At 43.1% G+C, this 25,319-nt stretch overlaps 2 protein-coding genes across 5 annotated transcripts in view; one reads left to right on the top strand and one right to left on the bottom strand.

The window, feature by feature from the left end:
- DNAJC15 (DnaJ heat shock protein family (Hsp40) member C15) overlaps positions 1–5,722 on the bottom strand; it is a 66,842-nt gene extending 61,120 nt beyond the window's left edge. Inside the window, exon 1 of one of the 3 annotated variants that reach the window (XM_089668830.1) lies at positions 5,520–5,722. In XM_089668830.1, the coding sequence (XP_089524956.1) occupies positions 5,520–5,624 (105 nt within the window). In that variant the 5' untranslated portion in view covers positions 5,625–5,722. Of the gene's footprint in view, positions 1–3,656; positions 3,775–5,519 lie in introns of those variants that run through there. The other 2 variants (XM_089668833.1, XM_089668832.1) reach the window with 2 other exon arrangements.
- LOC149469690 (uncharacterized) overlaps positions 1–25,319 on the top strand; it is a 217,326-nt gene that overhangs the window by 179,991 nt on the left and 12,016 nt on the right. For both annotated transcript variants that reach the window (XR_016311531.1, XM_089668834.1), the window contains one exon: positions 24,361–24,484. Coding sequence is in view for 1 of the 2 variants with exons in the window: in XM_089668834.1 (XP_089524960.1) it covers positions 24,361–24,484 (124 nt within the window). In the remaining variant the exon portion in view is untranslated. The remainder of the gene's footprint in view (positions 1–24,360; positions 24,485–25,319) is intronic.

The raw sequence follows: 25,319 nt of genomic DNA, 5'->3' as shown, positions 1-25,319 counted from the left end.
GTTTCTACCACAAAAAGATTTAATAACATTTACAGTATGTAACCCACCTAGTATAAGCTGATGAGATCCTGGTGCTTTAAATGTAATCACTAAATATTTGAGCACAAGCTTCCATTAGATGTTCTCAGTGGTCCCCAGGTAGACACCATTTTTTAGGGTTCACTGTGTGATGCATGGATAAAATGACACAATATCAATAAGTGTCACCATGATTAAACTTTTTCCTTGGGGAGAAGTCAATCAGCCAAACAGGTCAAGGCAATGACTTCTCACACCTTCCCCACATGAAGTTTATGAGATAGGATGCAATTTACCCACAACATTAAAGATGCTACTGTATGTATGAGGTTAAATTGCAAATTATTATTATACAGGATTTATACAGCGCCAATAGTTTGCTCAGCGCTGTACCTTATAATGGGAGACAGTACACGAGACAGTACAGTAACAATACGATTCAATACACAAGGGGTTCGAGGGCCCTGCCCCTTGGAGCTTACAATCTAGGAGGGAGGGGATAGTGGTACAGGAGGAAATAGCTGTGGGGGATGGAGTGGTAGGAAGAGTGGAGGAGTTCAGTAATTAGCTGAGGGCGGGGTAGGTTTCCCTGAAGAGATAGGTTTTCAGGGTACCCCTAAAGGTGAGGAGAGTAGGTGATAGTCTGATGGATTGGAGTAGGGAGTTCCAGAGGATGGGTGACGCCCTGGAGAAGTCCTAGAGACGGGCATGGGAGGAGGAGACCAGGGAACTAGAGAGTAGGAGGTCTTGTGAGGAGTGGAGAGTACGTTTTGGGTGGTATTTGGATACCAGATCGGTGATGTAGTTTGGGGCAGTATTATAAACAGCTTTATACGTCAATGTTAGCATTTGGAATTTTATCCGTTGGGCAATCGGAAGCCAGTGGAGGGATTGGCAGAGGGAGGTGGCGGATACAGAGCGGTTTGTAAGGTGGATGAGTCTGTCCGCAGCATTCAAGACAGACTGAAGCGGGGATAGCCTGCGGTGAGGTAAGCCGATGAGGAGGGAGTTACAGTAGTCAAGGCGTGAAATAATAAGGGGGTGAATGAGTTGCTTAGTGGTTTCCGAGGTTAGGAACGGACGTATTTTGGAGATGTTGCAGAGGTGAAGTCTACATGAGTTTGTCAGTGATTGGACCTGGGGCTGGAAAGACAGATTGGAGTCAAGGATGACACCTAGTACTCTGGCTTGCGGGGTGGGACTGATGGTGGTGTTGTTGGTCTTGATGGAGAAGTCGAGGGCGCGGGCTGGGGGGAAAACTAGGAGCTCAGTTTTGGAAAGATTTAGTTTGAGGAAGTGGAGTGACATCCAATCCGATATGTCGCTCAGTAGGCTTGTGATACGGGCGGAGACTGAGGGGGTGAGGTGAGGGGTAGAGAGAAAGATTAGGATTTTAGTGGTTTCAAATATGTAGTGACATAGAGCAAAAAAATCTTTCATACATACTTTTACTGCATACAGAAATAATAGGTTTTATACTAAAAAATGTATTGTGTTAATTATAGTACTCAAAATCCCAATAACAGCAAGGCAGTAGCATGTAATCTGTATCAGGTATACTTTTACTTCAAGTCCCACAAAAAAATTATTAAGGCTCCATGCACACTAGTGTTCTTTATTCTTCTAGAAGCTATTATTAGAATTTTTTTCTGCTCCTAGATGCTAAATAGTGTTATCCTATGTGTCCATGCACACTACTTTAGGATATCAGCATTTTGTGAGTTTCAGCATCTAGAAGCAGAAACAAATATATTTTTGTAGAGTTTTTTTGGAGCGTATTTCAAGCAGAAACGCTGATGTGCAATATAGCGTGCTTAAAATAAAATGCTAGTAGTAATTTAAAAAAAAAACAAAAAAAAAACCACTGCATATTTTGCTTAACCACTTGCCCTCCAGAGGATTTACCCCCTTTCCTGACCAGGCCATTTTTTGCATTACGCGCTGCGTTAATTTGACTGACAATTGCACAGTCATGCAATGCTGCACCCAAATTAAATTGAGTCCTTTTTTTTCTCCACAAATAGAGCTTTCTTTCAGTGGTATTTGATAGCCTGTGCATTTTTTATTTTTTTTGGCAAAAAAAAAAGACTGACAATTTTGAAAAAAAAAAAAACAATATTTTTGACTATTTGCTATTAAACATGTCCAGTAAAAAAAAACTTTTAAAAATCTAATTTTGTCACAAATTTAGGGCAAAATGTATTTTGCTACATGTCTGAATCTGAATACGTGTAAATTAACTGCTTGAAGTGCAAGTTATAGCATTTACAAGTGGCGGCATAGATACTGGAATTTTTTTATTTATTTTTTTTACTAGTAATGGCAGCGATTAGCGACTTATAGCGGGACTGCGGCAGACATTCTTACACTGAGGGGAACTGACTTGGTGTCACTGACATCCCCAGAAACACCAATACAGTGATCAGTGCTAAAAAAAAAAAAAAAAAAAAAAACACTGGGCAGGAAGGGGTTAACATGAGGGGTGATCAAAGGATTAACTGTGTGCAGCAAGAGTTTTACTAGGGCACCGTGTCAGTGTGTTTCACTGTAAGCACACTGCTTTGGATGGCTGTGCTGTGCAATGCCATCCAAAAGCAGTGTGCCTGAGCTGACAAGGAGGAAAACTGTTAGTAATCAAAACAGTCCTCCTCCCCGTCGGGGATGCTCGGTAATCACAGGGCGCTGGTGGGTAATCATCAGCCACGGCTGCGAATGGCGGCGCAGGTAAGGAGTGCACACCCCCAGTGATCAGTAGGAACAGGATGCACCAGAGCTCAATTTTGAGTGTCATGGCAAAGGCTATGAACACTTATGTACATGGGGTTTTTTTTTTTCTTTTTAATAAATTGCAAAGATTTCAAAATAAACTTCTTTCATGTTGTCATTATGGGGTATTGTTTGTAGAATGTTGAGGAAAAAATGTATTTAATCCATTTTGGAATAAGGCTGTATCATAACAAAATGTAGCAAAAGTTAAGCGCTGTGAATACTTTCTGGATGCACTGTAAGTACCTGAAATAAAGAATACCCTTGATATAGGTGTATGCCATTTCTGTACCTCATGAAGCCTGACTAGAATACTCCCAGGACATTGCCAAGTGAGGCCTAGTCATTCCTGCCACCTCCACCATCACAGGAGTGAGCTCTCAGACACTGGGCTCAGAGCTACTACATCAGGGGGAGAAAGATCATGTGACAGGGTCTGGATCAGACCTGCACGTACAGCAAGGGCATTATTCAACTTTAGGCACAGACACATAGTTGGTTTTTATCCACAGACGCCCCTTACCTGCATAAGCAGTTCTTTCGTGAACTATCCCCTTAAATAGGCAGACCTATGTGCGTATGTCATGCCAAAGAAGTTCATGAATTAGATTTTGGCGCTGAGCCAGGCACAATTTTACATGGGCAATTTGTCACAAAATCAAGCTGTGTTTGGGGTGAAATTCAGGACAAGCATCATGCGTTTTGCTGCAATTTAGAATCACAGATTCTGCTTGATGCGAACGGGGCCTGTTAACCAGTTCTGCACTGCCCTAGAGCAGAAATACTGCTACGGGGCAGCATGGGTGCACAAAAGCAAATAGAAGTATATGTGAATTTTCAGTTCCGAGGGGGGGGGGGTGCATGCGCCCTACCTGTGCCGCCATTCGCAGCCTCAGCTATCAATCACTGGGTCCCAGATGGTGATTACTTGCTGATACCCGGAGATCTCCCATGGGGGAAAGACCTGAATGTAAACAATACAGATCTCTCTCCTGTCAGCTCCTGCACACTGCTTTGACAAAGCAATGTGCTTACAGTGAAGCACACACACTGCCCAAGCCGTGAAACAGCACACAATTAACCGCCCCAGCTGTTAACCCCTTCCTGCCCAGTGCCATTAGTACAATGTTAGTTCTTTTTATTAGCACTGGATTACTGTATTGGTGTGACTGGGGATGTCAGTGACACCAAGTCAATTCCCCCCCAGTGTCAGAATGCCCGCCGCAGTCACGCTATAAGTCACTGATCGCTGCTATTACTAGTAAAAAAAAAATTTCCAGTATATATACCACCATTTGTAAATGCTATAATGTTCACGTAAACCAATTTACACATATTGGGATTGTTTTTAGAAAAGACATACATGTTGACCTAAATTTAAAACGAAATTTGATTTTTAAAATTTTTTTACTGGACATGTTTCATAGCAAAATGTCAAAAATATAGTTTTTTTTCTCAAAATTGTCGGCCTTTTTTTATTTAGAGTGCAAAAAATAAAAATCGCACAGGCGATCAATTACCAATGAAAGAAAGCTCTATTTGTGGGGAAAATAAGGAGGTAAATTTTATTTGGGTGCAGCGTTGCATGACTGCGCAATTGTCAAAGTAACATAGCGCCGTATTGCAAAAAAAAAAAAAAATGGCCTGGTCAGGAAGGGGGGTAAATCCTTAGGAGGGCAAGGGGTTAACAACATCCCTACTGCACTATAGCTGAAAGATGGCTACAGCGCGGTTGTCTAGTTCTGGGAAGACGTCATTCCAGAACGCGCCCCCAGTGGCGTGCACCCGGTGCTGCCGGCGATTGCTGTTTCCTACAGACACAGCTGATCACGTGATACAGTAAACAGCCAATCACAGCTTCCTTTTACCACATGATCAGCTGTGTCCAATGACACAGCAGATCACTGGGTAAATACAGTTGCTGGTTATCGGCTGCACTTTCCTCACGCTGTCGCAGCATGAGAAAAATACTGCCGATAATGGGCAATTGTCAGAGAAGTGATCGGCACTGATCATCTGGGCACCAATGATCAGTGCCCAGCTGTACCTAGCAGTGCCACCCATCAGTGCCATCATTCAGTGCCAGCTCATGTGCTGCCTATAAGTGCAGCCTCATCAACGCACATCAGTGGAGAAAAATTACCTGTTTGCAAAATGTTAGAATAGAAACAAAGAAAAACTTTTTTTCTTCAAATTGTTTGCTCTATTTTGTTTATAGCGCAAAACAAATAAAACTCCCAATGGCAATTAAATACCACCAAAAGAAAGTTCTATTTCTGTGAATAAAATGATAAAAATGTCATATGGGTACAATGTTGCATGACCGTGCAATTGTCATTTAAAGTGTGACAGCGCTGAAACTTGTCCTGGGCAGGAAGGGGGTACAAGTGCCTGGTAGGCAAGTGGTTAAGGTGATGTTTGTATCTATAATAATTCCTGGAATACAAGTCAGCCTACAATGACAACTAGATGGAGAAGGCGGTCAGGAGAGAGTGATGCAGCCAGCACCCCATTGCCTTCCATTGACTTACACAGGGATGATGTAAGAGCCGTGCAATCCATCCATGTCATAGACACAGACCAGGACCACTCGGAGGCCTAGTGCGGGTGAGGGGACCCTATGTATGGGGGTCACCAAACACAGAGCACTGAGGAGTGTGTCACCCAATAAAGACACAGCCAGGACCCCCCACTACTCACCGCATCAGTGTCACCTCCCGCCCCCATGTACTCACCACAGTGCGGTCAATGTCAGCCCCTGGGGTCCCCCGTCTCCCCCCCATGTACTCGGAGTAACGCAGGGTTTCTGAGGAAGCCATGCCGCCGCTGGAAGTTGCCATGACAGATGTACGGTGCCCGGGAGAGACACACTTGTTACCGCGATGTATGATCCGCTCTTACCAGCAAGAATGAAGGTCACTACACAGCGCTGAGCGCCCCGCCCTCCCCCAGTCACGTGGTCCGCTCTCCTCTGTGTACAATGAGGGCCTCTGTATGAATAAAGGCAATAGAATGGTGACAGTGCACCTGCTAGGATATTTTCTCATTATGGTCTACACACTTTGACATAAATACCCCAATTTCAGGAAGTACGGAGATAATACACCCAGGTCACACGGTGCGATTTTCCATGCCATATGAGTTGCAAATTGTGTGGCAAGTCGTGCCCTATTGTCCGTAATTAAAGCGGTCATATCGGTGCGATTCCGACTTGGTGCATGCACTACTTCAGGTGCGATTGTATAGACTTCTGTGTCTTGCAAGTCTCACCTCAAGTCCGAATGACATCCCACTTTGAAATCACTGGAAGTCGCACAATTTCAAAGTCGGATCAGTGTAATCGGGACCTTATTAAGTAAAACTGTAGCCAAAACTGTTTTTGGTCATTTTGAATAGAGTAAGTTATAACCCTGTCAGATTTTTTTTTCTGCCACCTGTGTCCCCATTGTGGATATTTCCCTTCACTCCTTGTCCCTTAGCCAAACAGGAAGTGAGAGGAAATCCCTGCAAATTAAAGCGGAGCTCCACCCAAAAGGGGAAGTTCTGCTTTAAGCCTTTGTCCCCCCGCTCCCCATTAAGGATTGGCACGTTTGGGGAGCGGGTACCCATATTTGACAGGTATCTGTTCCCACTTCAGCTGTGATCGCCTAGGTGATCGGAAGCAGCAGTTGTCCTCCTGCCCTCCCTCCCCGTAGTCTTCTGGGCCACGTGACAGGTCTCAGACGACTACGGGGCCATTCACAAAGCGCAGAGCTTTTCAGGCATGCGCAGTGGGCACCCGGCTGTGAAACCATAAGCTGTCACAGTCTGGTGCCCACACTGAAGATGGCGGTGCCAGGGAGAGAAGACAGCCAGTGAAACCAGCAGTGGGGAGGACACCGCTGGACCGAGGGACAGGTGAGCAGCTGTATTTTAAAAGTAAGCAGCTACAGTTTTTGTAGCTGCTGACTTTTATTTTTTTTCCCAAGATAATTCCTTGGGGCCCCCCCAGGTCACCAGAACTAGTGTCCCTATTGGAAGATTTCCCCTCTATTACTTTTCTGGAGACAGCCCAAATTTTGGTGCTTTCTATTACTTTCAATGATAATGGTAAATAGGATACATAGAGAGGGGGAATCTTCCTAAGGGGCACAAGCAGCAATAAAAACTGACAGGGGTTCTAAGCCCTTCACTCTTTTCAAAATTAAAAAAAAACAAAAAGCTGTTTTTAGTTATAATCCACTTGCCCTCCAGAGGATTTACCTCCCTTCCTGGCCATTTTTGCTATATGGTACTGCGTTACTTTAACTGACAATTGCGCGCTCATGCAATGCTGCACCCAATTGAAATTTATATCCTTTTTTTACACAAATAGAGCTTTCTTTCAGTGACATTTGATCGGCTGTGCGTTTTTTATTTTTTGCAGTATAAACATAAAAAGACCAACAATTGTGAGAAAAAAAACTGTATTTTTGACTTTTTGCTATTAAATATATCAAATAAAAAAATAAAAAAAATCAAATTTTGTCATAAATTTAGGTAAAAATGTATTCTGCTACATCTTTGCTAAAATCCCAATACGTGCTTTGTATTGCGCTGAAGGATAAGGCCCCATTCACACGGCAGATCCAATCAGGTACAGCTGTCAGTTTTTCAGGCAAACCTAATCAGATAGTCCTATGGACAGGCCAGTGTAAGTGGACTTATGTCTGTTTACATCCACATACCTCCAGATCCAATCGAGTACACAAAAAAAAAGAAACAGAAGGGGATCTGTCCTCTGTCTAGATGGATGGGATAGGAGGGCAGTCAGGTGTAAATGGACATCTGAATGTGTTTACTCCTAACAGCCCATAGAGCAGAGTGGGCTCTGTCCATGATCGCTCTGCAGAAACTGAACAGACACAGACCTGTCATCTGCCTGCTCTGCTTTGCTCATGGGATATGTAAGTGGATCCCCTGCTGATTGGAACAGTCCAACCCATCTAACAGGGGCCCAACTCTAACCCTGACCTAGATCAAACCATAATTGATTTTTTTATTATTTTTTTCACACACTTTTCTTTCTTTCCAAGTGTCTCTTCTAGCAAAATGAAGAAAAGATACAATGTATTGTAGTATGTATCTTGTATGTAATACAATGTATCTTTTTCTCCATTCAATAAGAGAAAACAACACAATGGCAAGCTGTACAGTGACTGAACACTGTTTTATCCAGCCAATCAGGTGATAGGAAACCAATACTTTTGTTTCCCAGTGATAAGTGCAAGACCCAGAGCTGTTGCTGATAGCTCAATCTCTGTGCTGGGAGCACAGTGTGCAGCACAAACACAGCAGTGCAAATATGCAGCCTCATGGATAAAGACCAACTTCAGTGAGGCTACATTTATGTGTACATTCAGTGGGAAGGGGATAAATCACCAAAGTGTTAACGTTGGACCAGGGGCGAACTGACCATTTGGAAACTCGGGCACTGCCCGAGGGCCCACGGTCTGTAGAGGGCCCCATGAAATGCCCCTGGTACCTTTTTCATATGCTTTTTTTAGTTTGGGCAAGGACACAGGGGCCCCATGATCCCCTATTGGAAACTCGGGCACTGCCCAAGGGCCCAGGGTCAGTAGGGGGCCCCATGAGATGCCCCTGGTACCTTTTTCATAGGCTTTTTTTAGTTTGGGCAAGGACACAGGGGCCCCATGATCCCCTATTGCCTGGGGGCCGCATGAGTTGTCAGTCTGCCCCTGCGTTGGACACAGGACTGTGGATAAGGGGGTACCACCAGTCCTTCTGTACAGGGCCCAGGACAGCAGGGGATGTGGTCAGGGAGGATGATCAGCACAGCAGGGAGGACAATTACTAGAAATGATCCCCTGTGTGGTTCTCTCTGCAGCAGCTGGCTTCTTCTCCTCTCCCTCCAGCTGTCTATCGGCTGCTGCAAAAAAAGGCATACAGGGGATCGGTTCCAGTAATTGCCAACCCACCACATCCGTCACCCTCCCTGTGCATCATACGTTTCCCAGATGCCTCTGTGTGCTGCCACGGTGCCCCATGTGTGCCCCCACCCCTGCAGTGCTGCCGGATTCCCCCCTCTCCTTCCCACCAGCAACTGCAATACAATAGGATCCTTCAGGATGGAAAGTGGTGGAAGGGTCCCATAAATAAGTCACATTTAACAGCCCTTTTCGTTCTTGAGTGAACACAATGAGTGACTGGTACTGATCACTCACTGTGTTCATTCATTACTGAAGCATGCATAGTAAACTAGTAGAATTCGTTTTTTTTTTTGGGGGGGGGTTGTCAGACTGGCTGTATGAGGCCCCATGGTTTCTAACAGTAGCCCTGATTGGACACCTTGGAAGCTGTTCTGGCTTTTGTTTTGAAGAACTAAAATAGAGAAGACACCTTTTAGAATTCCATAAGGACGCAGCACCAAAAGTGAAAGTGCTTGCACCCCATTTATGTATCTGTCAGAGACAAGTACATTAATCCATCTGTCCTACACTGTGGTTGGATTGTCCATGCTAGACACAGCTTCCTCAATGCACTCCCTCCCCAGCCACTGCACCCAGCACACTGACAGGCGCATGACAGGGGAGTTTTGTATTGGAGTGGGTGAAACCTGAGAGATTAGTCCCCCATCAGGTCTGCTTTGCTACTTATCAACAGCACACATCAGTGAGTGGATTACATAGCCACTATTCAGTCCACTGGCAACTTTCTAATCTGCCCACTGCTGTGCACTGTCAATCACAAGCAAGAGGGACCTGATGGGGAATTCTGAGAGACCAGTTTCCCTCAGGTTTTCTCCGTGTGTGAGACAGAGGGCAGATTCCGGAGCCGCTCTTGGACTGAATAGTAGCTATGGAATCCACCCACTGTCAGGCAGACCTGCAGGAGTGCAGAACTAACTGCACTCCTGTGATCCATGGGAGACTATAGACAAAAAAGCGTTGGCTATACTTCTCCTTTAGTTGATTCACACATGTGCAGTGCAGATTGAAGCTGAGGTATCACAGATAATTGATTCAGTAGTTGTTCAGTGGTTCAGGTCAGGTTTACATCAGGTTCAAGACAGGTTTAAATCAGGTTCAGTTCAGGATTTTATCCTGTTCACAACTGATGAAATGTGTGGTTTAGAAATGGTTCCCTTAGAAGTCAATAGCCAGTGATTCGCACCTGAACTGAACTGCACTGCTCAGAAATCGAACAGGACTCTTTTTCAATACGTACCGAATCTGCACTGCAAGTGCACCAGACTTATGTGAACAAGCACCACAGGAAGCAATGTTGTTTCACATGTCATGTGGATTGGATGCAGTTCAAATCGCATCCAATCCACATATATATGAACTGTCACTTAATCTGAAGGAGCTGCAACCCCTATCCCTCCCGTACAGGTAAAGATGGCTCTTTGTACATGTGTACAGAACAGCACATCTATGTGAATGAAGATTAATTTTACATGCAAACAGGTGGTTTGGACCATGAGCTTCAAATCCTGATGTTTTCAGGCACCCATGAAACATGCAGTAACTCTATTGTTACAGCCTAAGTGCAGACAAATCACAAACAGAAAAATCAGCACAAGGGACATAACTCTTCTGTTAAGGAAAATCTTCCTCCTTCCTGTTCCCCAGTGCCCGCTGGCAGACTACATCTTCTATAAATGACACAGGATCTGTAAATGGGGACAGCGAATGATTTAATACTCCATTTCCTTCATTCTTAGATTCTGTTCCATTTATAGATGTAGTCCAGCTTCTATGAATTAAGCAGCTGGGCTGAAAGGGCAGACATGGTCAGGCTCTTGATGAGAGGAAAGTCTGTCACAGCCCTTAGTTTTATTAACCCCTGCCACACAGCAAGATTAAACCAGCAGGGGTTGAAGTGCAAGAAGGAGGAAGATTTTTACTAACAGAATAGGAATCAGCACAAGGGACACATCCAACTGACAGTAAGTTATGACCCTTGTGCTGATTTTTCTGTTTGTGATTTTGGCTGCACTTAGGCCTTAAATACAGTCTAAACCTGCCTATAGCATACACTGTACATAGTTCACAAAATACCCTTAAACCACTTTCCTGTCACTTTACATAGGCAGCTCATGCCAGCATGGTTACACTTACCATTGTAGAACTATCTGGTAGCTGGGGATGCTGTGATACGCTGTAGTAGCTTGTAAACATACGGTAAGTAGCGCTGTCTTCCTGCACGGGTACCAGACACTTCCTCTCGGCTGAAATAGATTTGGTTACATGGCACCTCAGCCATTCAGGGACAGCCTTGCATTTTTTATTAATGAATACAAGTATTTCTCTGATTGACCAAGGTCAAAATTGTGACTTCATCCGCCCACCTCTTCTGAAATAAAAAGCCTGACTGTCCTTTTTTTTAACTTTTTATGTAAAGTTCCTCTTTAATGAGGATCTTACAGTAATTGAAATAGTTGCAAACTACACAGCACTGATCATCTGTTGAAAGAATAATCACTCTTGCCACGATTTTGTATAGTGCACAGCATATAGAGTGTTGCAGTCAGGACTACCCAAAGGCCAAAGTGTAGAGATCAGGAGTAACTTGGGGCCCCTTACACTGATGATTCATGGGAAGAAAAAAAATGCCCCAGTAGCAGTAGACATTTGAACCTCTTATCTGCGGTGGTGAGTGGGAAGTAAAATACCCAGTGTCAGTGATCAGCAAGGGGGAGTCCTGGCATCAGCAATCAATTGGAGGAAAAAAATGATTGATGTCAGTGTCCATTGGAGGTTTAATGCCCCAACAGTCAGCTTAGTGACAATGTCCTTAAAAAGTGAGAGATATAGGGAAAACAAATTATAGGCATTAGTGGGGAAATAAGATTAATGGGGAAAACAATCTTTGGAAGAGTTTGACCTTTTCAGCAGATTCTTACTATTTGCTGTTCAGAAGTTACAGTTGTATGTTTCAGTCCTTCCCAGACTGATTCATGAATGGGAGGGGCAGAATCATTATAACCACCTGGTGCACTTACAGTGTTCTAAGGATGAAAGCTGCAGTGTTTGCATCCCTTTAGATATAGTTAAACTTTAGGTCTCATGGACACAGACATTTACAGACATAAAATATGCCTTCTGTAAAATTCATGGCATTTTACCACATCTGTGGTGGCACCTTGAGAATGGGAAAATATCAGGAATTTTGTGACAGGCATATTTTATGGCAAACAAAGGATTTCCCAGAAACACTTACCAGCCAGCCTGCAAAACAGCCAATTTGGCCCTGTCTGACAGTCTGTGTTAAAACAGGGGTTTTGTTTGCATACAATTGCAAGTACATGCGTAAGTAACAGTCCTACGTCAAGAGTCCTCTTTATACTGTGGACCTAACTATAAAATTTCGAAAGCCTCATTAGTAGGAGCACATGTATCAATGTATAGGTTTAGGGCAGGTATGCTTGGAGGAGCCCATCCCTCCTTAAAAGGTACAGGGATGCACATGACGCAAATTAGCCAACTACACAAAAAACGGCACCTGTCCCAACCTATCACCAGCCCTAGCAGTAAGGTGCACATGGAAGGGCAATGCACATGGCAAACAAAGGATTTCCCAGCAACACTTACCAGCCAGCCTGCAAAACACCCAATTTGGCCCTGTCTAACAGTTTGTGTTAAAAACAGAGTGTTTTGTTTGCACACATTTGCAAATACATGCATAAGCCACAGTCCCGTGTCAAGGGTCATCTGTATACTGTGGACCTAACTCTAAAATTTCTAGAGCCTCCATAGTAGGATCGCGTGTATCAATGAATATATCAATGGATAGGTTAAGCCACGAATGTCAAACTGGTGGACCTCCAGCTGTTGCCAAACTACAAGTCCCATGAAACATTGCAAGATTGACAGTTACAAGCATGACTCCCAAAGGCAGAGGCATGATGGGACTTGTAGTTTTTCAACAGCTGGAGGGCCACCAGTTTGACACCCCTGGGTTAAGGGCAGGTGTGCCTGGAGGAGCCCATCCCTCCTTAAAAGGTACAGGGATGTACGTGACATCCAGCTATACCAAAATTACAGCAAAGGCATTCCTACATCCAAATTAGCCAACTACACAAAAAACGGCACCTGTCCCAACCTATAACCAGCCCTAGTAGTAAGGTGCACATGGAAGGGCAATGCACATGGCAAACAAAGGATTTCCCAGCAACACTTACCAGCCAGCCTGCAAAACAGCCAATTTGGCCCTGTCTAACAGTTTGTGTTAAAAACAGAGGGTTTTGTTTGCACACATTTGCAAATACACATGTAAGCCACAGTCCCGTGTCAAGGGTCCTCTGTATACTGTGGACCTAACTTTAAAATTTCTACTGCCTCCATAGTAGGAGCACATGTATCAATGGATATATCAATGGGTAGGTTAAGGGCAAGTGTGGCTGAAGGAGCCCATCCCTCCTTAAAGCACAGGGACGCATTTGACGCCCAGCTATACCAAAATGACAGCATAGGTATATTTTATGCCTGAAAACATCTGAGTGCATAAGGCCTTAGAGAGTATCTCACCAAAGCTGAAATTTCTATTGCAGGGGATGCATCAACTATGACTTCAAATTCTCAGTGCAGACTTACTGTCATGACAGATGAAAATGGAAAGGTCCTTTTTAATAACATTTAATTACAAAATGTCTTGTGTAGCAATTGTATATGCTATATTATTTGTTGTATGAAAGTACAAGAGAACCTGTCTATCTTTGAGTTCTTTAGGTGGTGATAAGGATTACATTTGAATATTTGAGGCACTTTTTATGGCACACAGAAATTCTCCATCTTGCTATGCTACATAGCAGTTTCTATCTATTAGGAAATTCTTTTCCATAGGGTGCTTTTATGAGTCAAATGAGTGTACATCTTTTGTTTATACCAGGCTTTGTTTCCAGATGAATACCAAACATGCATGAGGCTCTCTAAGACTAATGCATAAACAGGATTGTGCGCTGCTGTTTGCAAGAATAGCATGTCACTGTTTGTTTGAAACAGTACTAACAGTCCCCAGACACATGTTAACATCCCTAATCTCCCAACCTAATTACATCTTTTTTTCTGAAAACCATACTCAAAAAGCTGTTCAATTCCCTGGCTGGAAGAATATAAAATATGTCTTATTTACTAAGATGGATCTGTTACTGTAATGTGTGCTTACTGAGCAGCAGAATTTGACATTTCAGATATATTTAAAATATATGTAAACCCTCACCTTGTAAAACAACCCATTCAATTTAAAATAGAAATTAAACATTTGTGTATACATATAAAAACATAAATATGTTTTTTCCCCTTTTTAATAAGTGAACACATACTCTCTGTTCTCAGCTGCATAAGGAGCTCAAGGAGGAGAAACAACAGGACACTGATCTTCCCAGTCAATGGCTGTGCATTGGGAGCGTGTCAGCCGAAGCCTGATCATTGGAGGAAAGCAAGCTGAGGTCCCAGCACAGCTAGAAGACTGACCATGCTGTGCCTTGTTTAGTCAATTTTTAATTAGAAAGCAGAGGAACTGACAGGGACACCATGAATTTTACACAAAGGAAGCAATACAAAGAGTACAGGATACTTTTATTACAAGTGCATGGTACAGCAGGCACATATCAGGAATATGAAATGTTGGATTTACATATTCTTTAAAGTGCACTTGTTGACCATGTACAGTCATTTTGCTTGTTTAACCTATGATACCACAATGGTACTGATAACACATAGTAAATATATTAGCTGTATTCTCCTAGCAGAGGAAGCGATTGTCTGCATTATGTATGGATATCAAGTATACTTTAATGTGAGCCTTGGCTTTGCCCATGTTGGCTTTCCTCCACCCCAGGACAAATGCTTACCTTGCCTCTCCTGTTACTCCATTCAGTTGTGGGAAGTGAAAAGAAGTACTTGCTTTATCCCTGTTATCTGATGGATTGTTTATCTTTTGTTGAAATGCAATGGGTTTCAAAGCCAGTAGCTATGTCACACAAAACAAGGTTAAGTAAGTGGGGGGGGGTCCCCAGCAGAGTTTTTTCAGAGTGGCAAGCGTACTGTCCTCTGAAAAGCAATCTATGGTGGCTTGCTTTTCAGAGAGTGGTATAGCAGTGGTTGAAGGCATTCAGGAGGTGCTACTGGTGCTTCCTATGGCCTCTTTTTTAATTTTTTGATTTTGCTGGACCACTCCTAAACTGCGAGCCAAGTATTTGGTCTCAATAGGTGAGTTTGCAGCCCAAGTAAAAAATGCTGCAGCCATAAAACAAGGCATCATGGCCGCAGCTTGTGTACAGCCCTATCAGGCTCTAATTCTTCAGCTTCCTGTTTTTACCATCCCCACTGCCTGTGTGAAAGAGCCCAAAAGAACCAACTGCTGGGGTCATCCCCAGCAAGCTGTTCCTGTATGATGGGTGTCATGTTTTGTATGTTGTCCTATGCGGTCTGGATGCTGCACAGCACCAATTCTCTTGTTCTATACTCTGGGTTTAATCCTCAGTTTCCATTCCTATTTTGTATGGATGGATACTGCACAATACCATGTCACTTGTTCTGTATGCTTAGTGTAATTTTCAGTATCTGTCCTTATTCTGTATGTGTGGATGGTGCACAGTAGCACTTCCCTTGTTCTATGTACTGGGTTTAATTCTCATTACCCGCTTGTATTTTGTGTGTATGAGTGCTGGACAATATCACTTCTTTTAATCTACATGCATGGTGTAATTCTCAGTAGCTGGTATTATTCTGTATGCATGGATACTGCATAGTACATCTTCTCTTATTATCATTTCTTGATAGAATTCTGTCTATATTTTACATACAAGTAATGATTAAACCATCTATGCATTAACCTATCCATACCCCTTAGATGAAGACATACCCTAATATGTGGCATGCTGTGTACACGCTGCGTTGTCGCCCTGAAAACTTTCCTTCCAGGCTGACATCTGTGCTGTGCTGCAGCAGTGAATGGTAGATGCAGTAGCTGTCACATAGCTGGAAATGGTGCTTGACAGAATGATTGTGGGTAGAAATAAAAGAAACAATTTCCATAAATCTGAATTCTCCATGGATCTCTGTTTTGTCAGTCCCAGATGGGGACTGGGAGAATAAATCAGATACAGTATTTGCATATTTCTGCTCATTCAGACAAATTTCAAAATTAAAGTGCTTGTAAACCGCAGACATGAAATATGAACAAAGCATATTCCTCTGTACAGTGTACTTGTCTGAATCCTGAGCACTAAGTGTCATTTCTCACTACTGCTTCATTCATCTGCTATCAGCATGAATCTCTTCTAACTAGTTTTCTTGACACCAAAAGAAAAATGGTGACAGGGGAGGGAGCTCCAGCAAATTGAGAGCCTCAGCTCTGTTCCTGTGAGCTGTGCTTCTAGTCAGCTCTCAGAGCTCTCCTCACTGAGCTTTGCAGTGTGTAATTTCAGCTTTCTGCCACTGTTTTCTGAAATCTCAGACAAGCTTTCCAAATTCAACACTTTGATCAGATGTAGAGAAGAGAAGACGTCAGATAAACAGGTACAACTTATGTAGGATGATTTGTTTCATCTCCATGTATCACCTGAGGCCAGTCACTTCACTGGATATTATTATTATTATGATACAGTATTTATATAGCACCAGAAGGTTTTCTCAGCGCTGTACATTATAGTGGGGGGACAGAACATGAGACAATACAGTAACAAGACAATACACGAAGGGTTCGAGAGCCCTGCTCTTTCGAGCTTACAATCTAGGAGGGAGGGGATAGTGGTATAGGAGGAAGTGGCTGTGGGGGATGGAGTGGTAGGAGGAGTGGAGGAGATCGGCTGTTAAGTGAGGGTGGGGTAGGCTTCCCTGAAGAGATGGGTTTTCAGGGTGCGCCTAAAGGTGAGGAGGGTAGGTGGCAGTCTGATGGATTGGGGTAGTGAGTTCCAGAGGATGGGGGAAGTCCTGGAGAAGTCCTGCAGTCGGGCATGGGAGGAGGAGACCAGGGAGCTAGAAAGTAGGAGGTCTTGTGAGGAGTGAAGAGTACGGGTTGGGTGGTATTTGGGTATCAGGTCGGTGAGGTAGTTTTGTAGAAGTTCTATGGATAGCTTTGTATGTCAGTGTTAGTATTTTGAATTTAATGCGTTGGGCAATTGGGAATGCCCAACGCATGGAGGGAATGACAGAAGGGGGTGGCAGAAGCGGAGCGGTTGGTAAGCTGGATGAGTCTGGCTGCTGGGTTCAGGATAGACTGAAGCGGGGATAGCCTGTGTTGGGGTAGGCCGGTGAGAAGGGAGTTGCAGTAGTCCAGACGTGAGATAATGAGGGAGTGAACGAGTTGTTTAGTAGTGTCTGGGGTTAGGAACGTACGTATTTTGGAGATGTTGTGGAGGTGGAGCCTGCATGAGTTTGCCAGCGATTGGACATGGGGTTGGAAGGACAGGTTTGAGTCTAGAGTGACACCTAGGACATTGGCTTGCGGGGTGGGACTGATGGTGGCGTTGTTGGTCGTGATGGAGAGGATAAGGGGGGGCGCGGGCTGGGGGGAAAATTAGGAGCTCGGTTTTGGAAAGGTTCAATTTGAGGAAACGGAGCGACATCAAGTCTGATATGTCGTTCAGTAGGTGGGCAATACAGGCGGAGACTGAAGGGGTGAGGTGAGGGGTGGAGAGGTAAATTTGCGTGTGATCGGCGTAGAGGTGATAGTTGAAGCCGTGGGAGTGTATCAGTTTGCCGAGGGAGGAGGTGTAGATGGAGAAGAGAAGGGGCCCGAGGACAGAGCCTTGGGGGACCCCAACAGAGAGGGGGAGTGAGGGGGAGGTGAAAACATTATAGGTAACGCTGAAGGAGCATTGGGATAGATAGGAGGAGAGCCAGGAGAGAATGGAGTCTCTGATGCCAAGGGAGTGCAATTTATTAAGGAGGAGGGGGTGGTCAACTGTGTTGAAGGCCACGAAAAGGTCGAGGAGTAGGAGGACTGAGTAGTGGCCATTAGCTTTGGCGGTTAGCAGGTCATTAGTGGATTTAAACTAAATTAGTGGATATAAACTATATTGCCAAAAGTATTAGGATGGCTGCCTTTACACACACTTTGAACTTTAATGGCATCCCCATCTTAGTCCATAGGGTTCAACATTGAGTTGGCCCACCCTTTGCAGTTATAACAGCTTTAACTCTTCTGGGAAGGCTGTCCACAAGGTTTAGGAGTGTGTCTATGGGAATGTTTGACCATTCTTCCAGAAGCACATTTGTGAGGTCAGGCACTGATGTGGGACAAGAAGGCCTGGCTCGCAGTCTCCTCTCTAGTTCATCAAAAAGGGTGTTTTATCGGGTTGAGGTCCGGAGTCTAGTCAAGTTCCTCCACCCCAAATTCATCGATGTCTTTAATCATTTGACGCCCGGCCAATAGCCGTATGGTGTCCGGAAAAAAGCACTAGCTTTCCGGGAGGCTGCCATTTGGCGTACTCCCACACATGCGCAGTCCGCGCGCTTGCAGAGCCACGCAGCGGCGCGATCTGTCACCGGCCGTGTACCTCGGACATGGCCGATGACAGATTTGAGTATCGGCCCTGTTGCCAGTACCATGTGACCTGCTGTGACCAATCACAGCAGGTCACATGACAGTTTTATACAATGGATGGCTTCATTCATGCCATCCATTGTATACTAGTGTCTAGCTGTGAATGGTCACAGCTAATCACATGCACATGTCATGTGATTAGCTGTGGCCAAATCACAGCTAAGCACAAAAAAAAAACCAAAAAAAAAAACCCTGAATGAATCGATGTCATTCAGGTAAATGCTTGCTTATAGCAAAGTAATTCTTTGCTATAGGCAAATTGTGTAAAAAAAAAAAAAAAATACTGATCACTTCCCCAAAGTAGTACAATGTTACTATGGGTATATTGCACTACTTTGGACATAGTGAAATATGAAAAAAAATCTTAAAAAGAAGAAAAAAAAGTAATAAAAAATGTAAAATAATAAAAAAAAAATATTTTTTTTTTCACACTGTCACCAGTCAGTGTCCCTGATCACCGCCATGCCAGTTATTTGAAGACGCTGTACTGCACTGGTGACAGTATGTAAAAAAAAATAGTGAAAATAATTTTTTTTATTTTTTCATTTTCCGAAAAATTATGACAAAAAAAATACAACTTCAAAAAACTCGCCATTCCTCTTATGAAGTACGTCGGACTGTCTACTCTGCAAAAAGGGGTCATTTGGGGGATATCTGTACTATTCTGACATTCTTGGACCTCAAGAAATTAGCTTGGCTGTCAGTACTTTAGGACTGATCAATATTCAGATCTATACCATAGTTTGTGAACTGTATAACTTTCCTACAGACTAAATAAATACATCCTAATTTGGGTTATTTTTACCAAAGACATGTAGTAGAATACATCTCAGCCTAAATTTATGAAAAACAATTATTTATTTGCAAACTTTTATAACAGAAACAAAGAAAAACATGTTTTTTTTTCACAATTTTCGGTCTTTTTTTGTTACTTTAGCAAAAAATAAAAATCCCAGTGATGATTAAATACCACCAAAAGAAAGCTCTAGTTGTGTGAAGAAAATGATAAAAGTTTAGTTTGGGTACAGTGTTGTATGACTGCGCAATTGTCATTCAAAGTGTGAGAGTGCTGAAACCTGAAAAATGGCCTGGGCAGGAAGGTGTAAAATTACCCGGTATTGAATTGGTTAAGGACCTTGCTTTGTGCACTGGAGTGCAGTCATGTTGGAACAGGAAGGGGCCATCCCCAAACTGTTGGGAGCATGAAATTGGCCAAAATGTCTTGGTATGCTGACACCTTAAAAGTTTCCTTCACTGGAACTAAGATGCCAAGCCCAACCCCTGAAAAACAACCCCGCACCATAATCCCCCCTCCACCAAACTTTACACTTGGCCCAATGCAGTCAGGCAAGTACCGTTCTCCTGGCAACCACCAAACTCAGACATGTCCATCGGATTGCCAGATAGGAAAGCGTGATTTGTCACTCCAGAGAACATGTCTCCGCTGCTCTAGAGTCCAGTGGCAGCATGCTTTACACCACTAAATTTGATACTTTGCATTGTACTTGGTGATGTAAGGCTTGGATGCAACTGCTCGGCCATGGAAACCCATTCCATGAAGCTCTCTATGCACTGTTGTTGTGCTAATCAAAAGGCCACACGAAGTTTGGAGGTTTAGCTATTGACTCTGCAGACAGTTGGTGACTTCTGTGCACTGTGCACTTCAACATGCGCTGACCCCGCTCTGTCATTTTACATGGCCTACCACTTTGTGGCTGAGTTGCTGTTGCTCCCAGTTGTTTCCACTTTGTTATAATACCACTAACGGTTCACCGTGGAATATTTAGTAGTAAGGAAATATCAAGAATGGCCTTATTGCACAGATGACAACCTATCACGGTACCACGCTTGAATTCACTGAGCTCCTGAGAGCGACCCATTCTCTCACAAATGTTTGTAGAAGCAGTCTCCATGCCTAGGTGTTTGATTTTATGCACCTGTGGCCATGGAGGTGATTGGAACACCTAAATCCAATGATTTGGAGGGGTGTCCCAATACTTTTGGCAATATAGTGTATGTAAAGGTATTACTACTACTTTAAAGTAGAATTCCAGTCTAGACCTAACTAATCTTAAAACTGTCCCCTCCCACCAGCCCACTCCAGTTCGGTCATGTTATCTGGCTCCCCGTGTCAGCAAATGGCAGTTGCAGGGAAGAGGAAGGAGTACTGATGAGTGACATCGCCATTCCCAGTCGTTCGCAAACACTGCCCCCTCTCCCCTGCAGCCACAGCTGACTGACACAGGGAATCATGTAATCGGAAAGAATAGGTAACTCTATACACAGTTTCTGTATCTTTTTACACAGGGTAGTTGGCATCAGAGGAACTTGCCCCCACCAAGGGTTGATTTAGCTCTTGACCTTCTCTTACCTTTTTTCCTTGGTTATGTTCAAATAACATACTTGAATGCCCAGTGAATCCAGCTTTCTCTTGCTGTTATCTGCAGCTGGCCACCTGATGGCACGCCACCAGGTCCACCCTCCTTTAGCCACTGTCAGCTAATGCCTCTTGTGATATCTGGAGCAAGAAATAAATAAAATAAAAGGAAAAAAAAGGATGTCAGCATCTAAGAATGTAGAGCGGGGGATGTTTGCAAGGATGCTAAGTGCATTTTGGAACTCAAGTTTCACTTTAATTTTATCTTTTTTAACATGATATAATTAGCTTGCATGAATTTCATTTCCCAATGGTTCCCCAAATGTAGCCTGTATAAAAATACTTTGGTATCTCAAGAACAGAAAAAGTAAAAACATTTTTATACTTGTAACTTAAAAATATTTTCCAGGTATTTCAACACTCCTTTAACTCGTTAAATGGTTGTACTCGTGAGCCACGATGAAACATTTGGGCACGTTTAATAACACTTTGCTAATGAGTGTCAGGCAATAAAACAGCAATCTTCTTACTTCCGTATGGTAATTGCATGGTTATAGTAACCTGCAACCCATTTTAATTATCCCAGGTTCATTGCTTTCTTCTCTGACATGCACTACAAGAAGGCAATTATAATTTAGTACCAGGGGGCTATACTGAGAATGTAAGTAAAGATCAGACAGTTAATGATATTGCATTGGGCCTTAGGAATCACGCCTTTATTGCTGAAAGGTTTAATGGTTGTAGGTGAAGGAATATATAGTAGCACCTGCAAACATCACTGCGTGTCTTCGGAATCTACAGTGGGCGATTTGGCAGTTATTATATCAGATGTGCGAAGATGCATTAGTACTCCGGGAACAGAGTGCTCCTTCGGTGCTCACATTTGTATAAAAAATCTATTTACTGCTAATTTGATGCAACTCATTACCTGTGTCACAAATAATAGCCTTTGTTGCAGAGAAAAACAAGTCATGGTCCCAGACTGTATTAACAAGCAGCTTTTTGTTTCCTGCTCAGTTAACAGTTGTAAGATGTTCAACAAATGTGACTTGACGCTTGCTGCTCCTATTAAGTCGGTGAGCGGCTGAGTACAATGTACTTCAATGTGACTAAGGCTAGCCATACACTGATTGATTTCAGGATGTCACCATGCTAGATTTTACTCACCGCTTCATACATTTTGACTGTAGTTTGGTCGTTTTTTACACTCAGACATTTTTATGTAATTCTATTGTAGCCAACAATACAATATAGCATCTGCCTTAGGGTTACCACCTTATCCCTTTAAACCCGAACATATATTAATTACACAGGTTCTGAGGCTAACTTAATACAGATAAAGCACAGAGTGAGTTTAATTACCACCCAGGGGCGGACTGACAACTCATGGGGCCCCCAGGCAATAGGGGATCATGGGGCCCGTGTCCTTGCCCAAACTAAAAAAAGCCTATGAAAAAGGTACCAGGGGCATCTCATGGGGCCCCCTACTGACCCCGGGCCCTTGGGCAGTGCTCGAGTTTCCAAATGATCAGTCCGCCCCGTTACCACCTTAATCATCCACAGAACCTGTGTAATTAATATGTGTTCGGTTTTAAAGGGATGAGGTGGCAACCCTAATCTACCTCCATATGTATGCTATGACCTTGATATTGTCTGATAAACATTTCGGAAAACTTCAGCTAATGCCTGAATGATATGTATAAAACCAGGGGTGTCCTTAGGCAGGTGCGGGGGGTGCGCGCCATACCGGGTGATACTGAACCTGCTCCACAAAAAGTTAGGTTGTAAAGCAAGCCAACGATCCCCACAGGATGGATCGGATCTGCAGATTAAGCATAATGGATCGGAGTCCGATCCATTATGCTCCCCAATCCACAGATCCAATCCATCCTGTGGGGATCATCGACTTGCTTTAAAACTTACCTTTTCGTGGAGAGATCAGTTAACCCCGTATAGGTTGAAAGCCGATGATCTTTGAAGGATGGATCAGATCTGTGGATTGGGGAGGATAATGGATCCGCAGATCCAATCCATCCTGCGGGGATGTCGGAGGGGGTGTCACCAAGTGTTACCGCACCGGGTGACACCAACCCTAGGGATGCCCCTGTATAAAACTAATACTGTACATTGTTAAAGTATAACTAAACTCATCATTGTTTATTTTTGGATAGGGTATGGAAGTGTTAGAATCAGACTTTTACTTTTTCTATTTGTCCTAGAGACCATGGTTACGTGAACTAAAAGTGAGTGAAAATTAAAAAAAAATAGTTTTCACCAGAACAGCAATAAAATGAAATCTTTTAATGGGGACACTTCTCTGTCTAAAGCTGACCATTTACATATAAAATTTTGAAGGCTACACCACATGGAAGGACAAATCTGCGTCAGTTACTGTATTTTGACAGCCAGCTCCACTGTTAAAATTCTAAAACAGTTGCTAAATCTGATCGGATGTAGATGCTATTTGGGTCACAATGATTTGCCTGGCTCTGTCAGTTTTTCACTTTCAATAGATTTTTATTGAAAAAATTTAAGGTACAAAGCATAGTGTAAGGAAACATTTTGAAATTCACTGAGTGAATTTTGGCTGGTTTATCAGCTTTAGAGAGGATTTCATCCACTTTGGAGAGAAAATTTATATGTCCTGTTGTGGCTATAGGGCATAAAGTGAAGGTGAACTCTCTCCAGTGAGATACAGATGGCAAAAAGCCTGACAGGGGTTTAAACCCAAAACTACTCTCCTTAAGCGTTTTGACTTTGCATTAAAGTGGAAGGGACTAGCTCTGCGCAGTATCATTGCAGAGAGCAGGTAAGTTTTAGTGAAAAAAGTAAAGCTTGTCACTTCTATGCAATTACCTGCAGTTACTTCTGCCTTGCTCATCTGCTGCTGGTGTTCACTACAGGGGCCCTTGAATATCATGTGCAAGTTGTGGCCTACAAAAAGAGTCAAAATTTGCACAAGGAAAACCAAACTTTCCTTGCTATTTCACGGAAATGCTCAGGCTTGGTGACTGTCAGCTCAACCACCCAGTTCTTCATTGTCTCTTTCTCATCCCCAGTGAGAAAGAGACAATGAAGCAGTGATAGCAGTCACCAAGACTTTAATGTTGTTGGAATGCAGAGTTCATGTATTTTGTGCAATAAGTACATCAGTATTCAGTATATTCTTCAACCAGTAGATGGCAGTGTGTATACGTTTGTAGCTGCATATATGGTAAAACTCTATGTCTTTTCTCTGAATAAAGTTTCCGGTTTCCTGATTGCAGTGAAGCAGCAGAAAAGAACATGTGGACTGTGCACTGTTTGTTCTGCAGGGCTTTATACAAAATCTCCAACAGGTTATGGGCCCAGTCATAGCCTACTAAAGCAAATAAGTGCAAGATACAGCAACAAAAAGAAGCCTGCAACAGAATAAAAGAAAATGGCTAGTAACACAGCTGCAACAAAGCTTTCATTTGCAAATCTAACAAACCAGAACTACCAGTCTTGAAAATTCAAGCTGAAAATGCAGCTAATAAGAGAAGGGATGTGGAAATGTATAAATTAAAGTGTTACTAGACCCAGGACCCTGCTTTCACTATATCTGGTCTTCCACAGTACACAGAACATGGAAATGCAATTATTTTAGTAAATATAAACTGCTAAATATATTTTCTCATCAACAGTTACAGATACAGTATGTCTTATCAGGAGATAAGAGGGGGATACTGGAAGAAGGAGAGGATCAGAGAAGTCAGGATCAAACAGAATTTTTACACAATGCAGAGGATTAACCCCTTCGGTTCCATAGTGAGTATAACAAGCATGCTTTACTGCATATACAGACTGATTTTACTGTTGTGGGTTTAGTAACACTTTAGGTCAGGCCAGAACACCCTTCAGATACAGTTGCAAGAAAAAGTATATGAACCCCTTGGGATTACGTGGAGTTTTGCATGAATTGGGCATAAAATGTGCTCTGAACGTCATCTAAGTCACAACGATAGAAGAACACAGTCTACTGAACATAATACTACACAAACATTAGATGTTGCCATTGTTTAATTGCACATAACATGTAAAAATTCACAGTGCAGGGAGGAAAACGTATGTGAGGCCCTAGCTTAATGACTTCTCCCAGAGCTAATTGGAGCCAGGAGTGAGCCAGCCTTGACTCCAATCAGTGTGATGATATTGGATGTGTTGCTGACAGCTGTCCTGCCCTTAAATAACACACACCTGTTTTGGGTTTACTGGTTTCAAGAAGCACTGTCTGATGTGAACCATGCCTCGCAGAAAAGAGCTCTCAGAAGACCTACGATCACGAATTGTTGACTTGCATGAAGCTGGAAAGGGTTACAAAAGTATCTCCAAAAGCCTTGATGCTTGCACTGTTGCTACTCTCCCTAGGCGTAGTCGTCCTGTAAAAATGACTGCAAGAGCAGAGCGCAGAATGCTGCATGAGGTAAAGAAGAATCCCAGAGTGTCAGCTAAAGACCTACAGAAATCTCTGGCACATGCTAACATTTTTGTTGACACATCTACAATAAGGAAAACATTAAACAAGAATGGAGTACATGGGAGGAGACCACGGAGGAAGCCATTGCTGTCCAAAAAGAACATTGCAGCACATTTGAAGTTTGCA

This window comes from Staurois parvus, unplaced genomic scaffold (genome assembly GCF_062004578.1).
Source record: "Staurois parvus isolate SC_StPar_1 unplaced genomic scaffold, SC_StPar_1.0 ptg000064l, whole genome shotgun sequence".
NCBI classification, from domain to species: Eukaryota; Metazoa; Chordata; class Amphibia; order Anura; family Ranidae; genus Staurois; species Staurois parvus.
The sequence above is the reverse complement of the archived record's forward strand: the minus strand, read 5'-3'. Positions and strand labels throughout refer to the sequence as shown.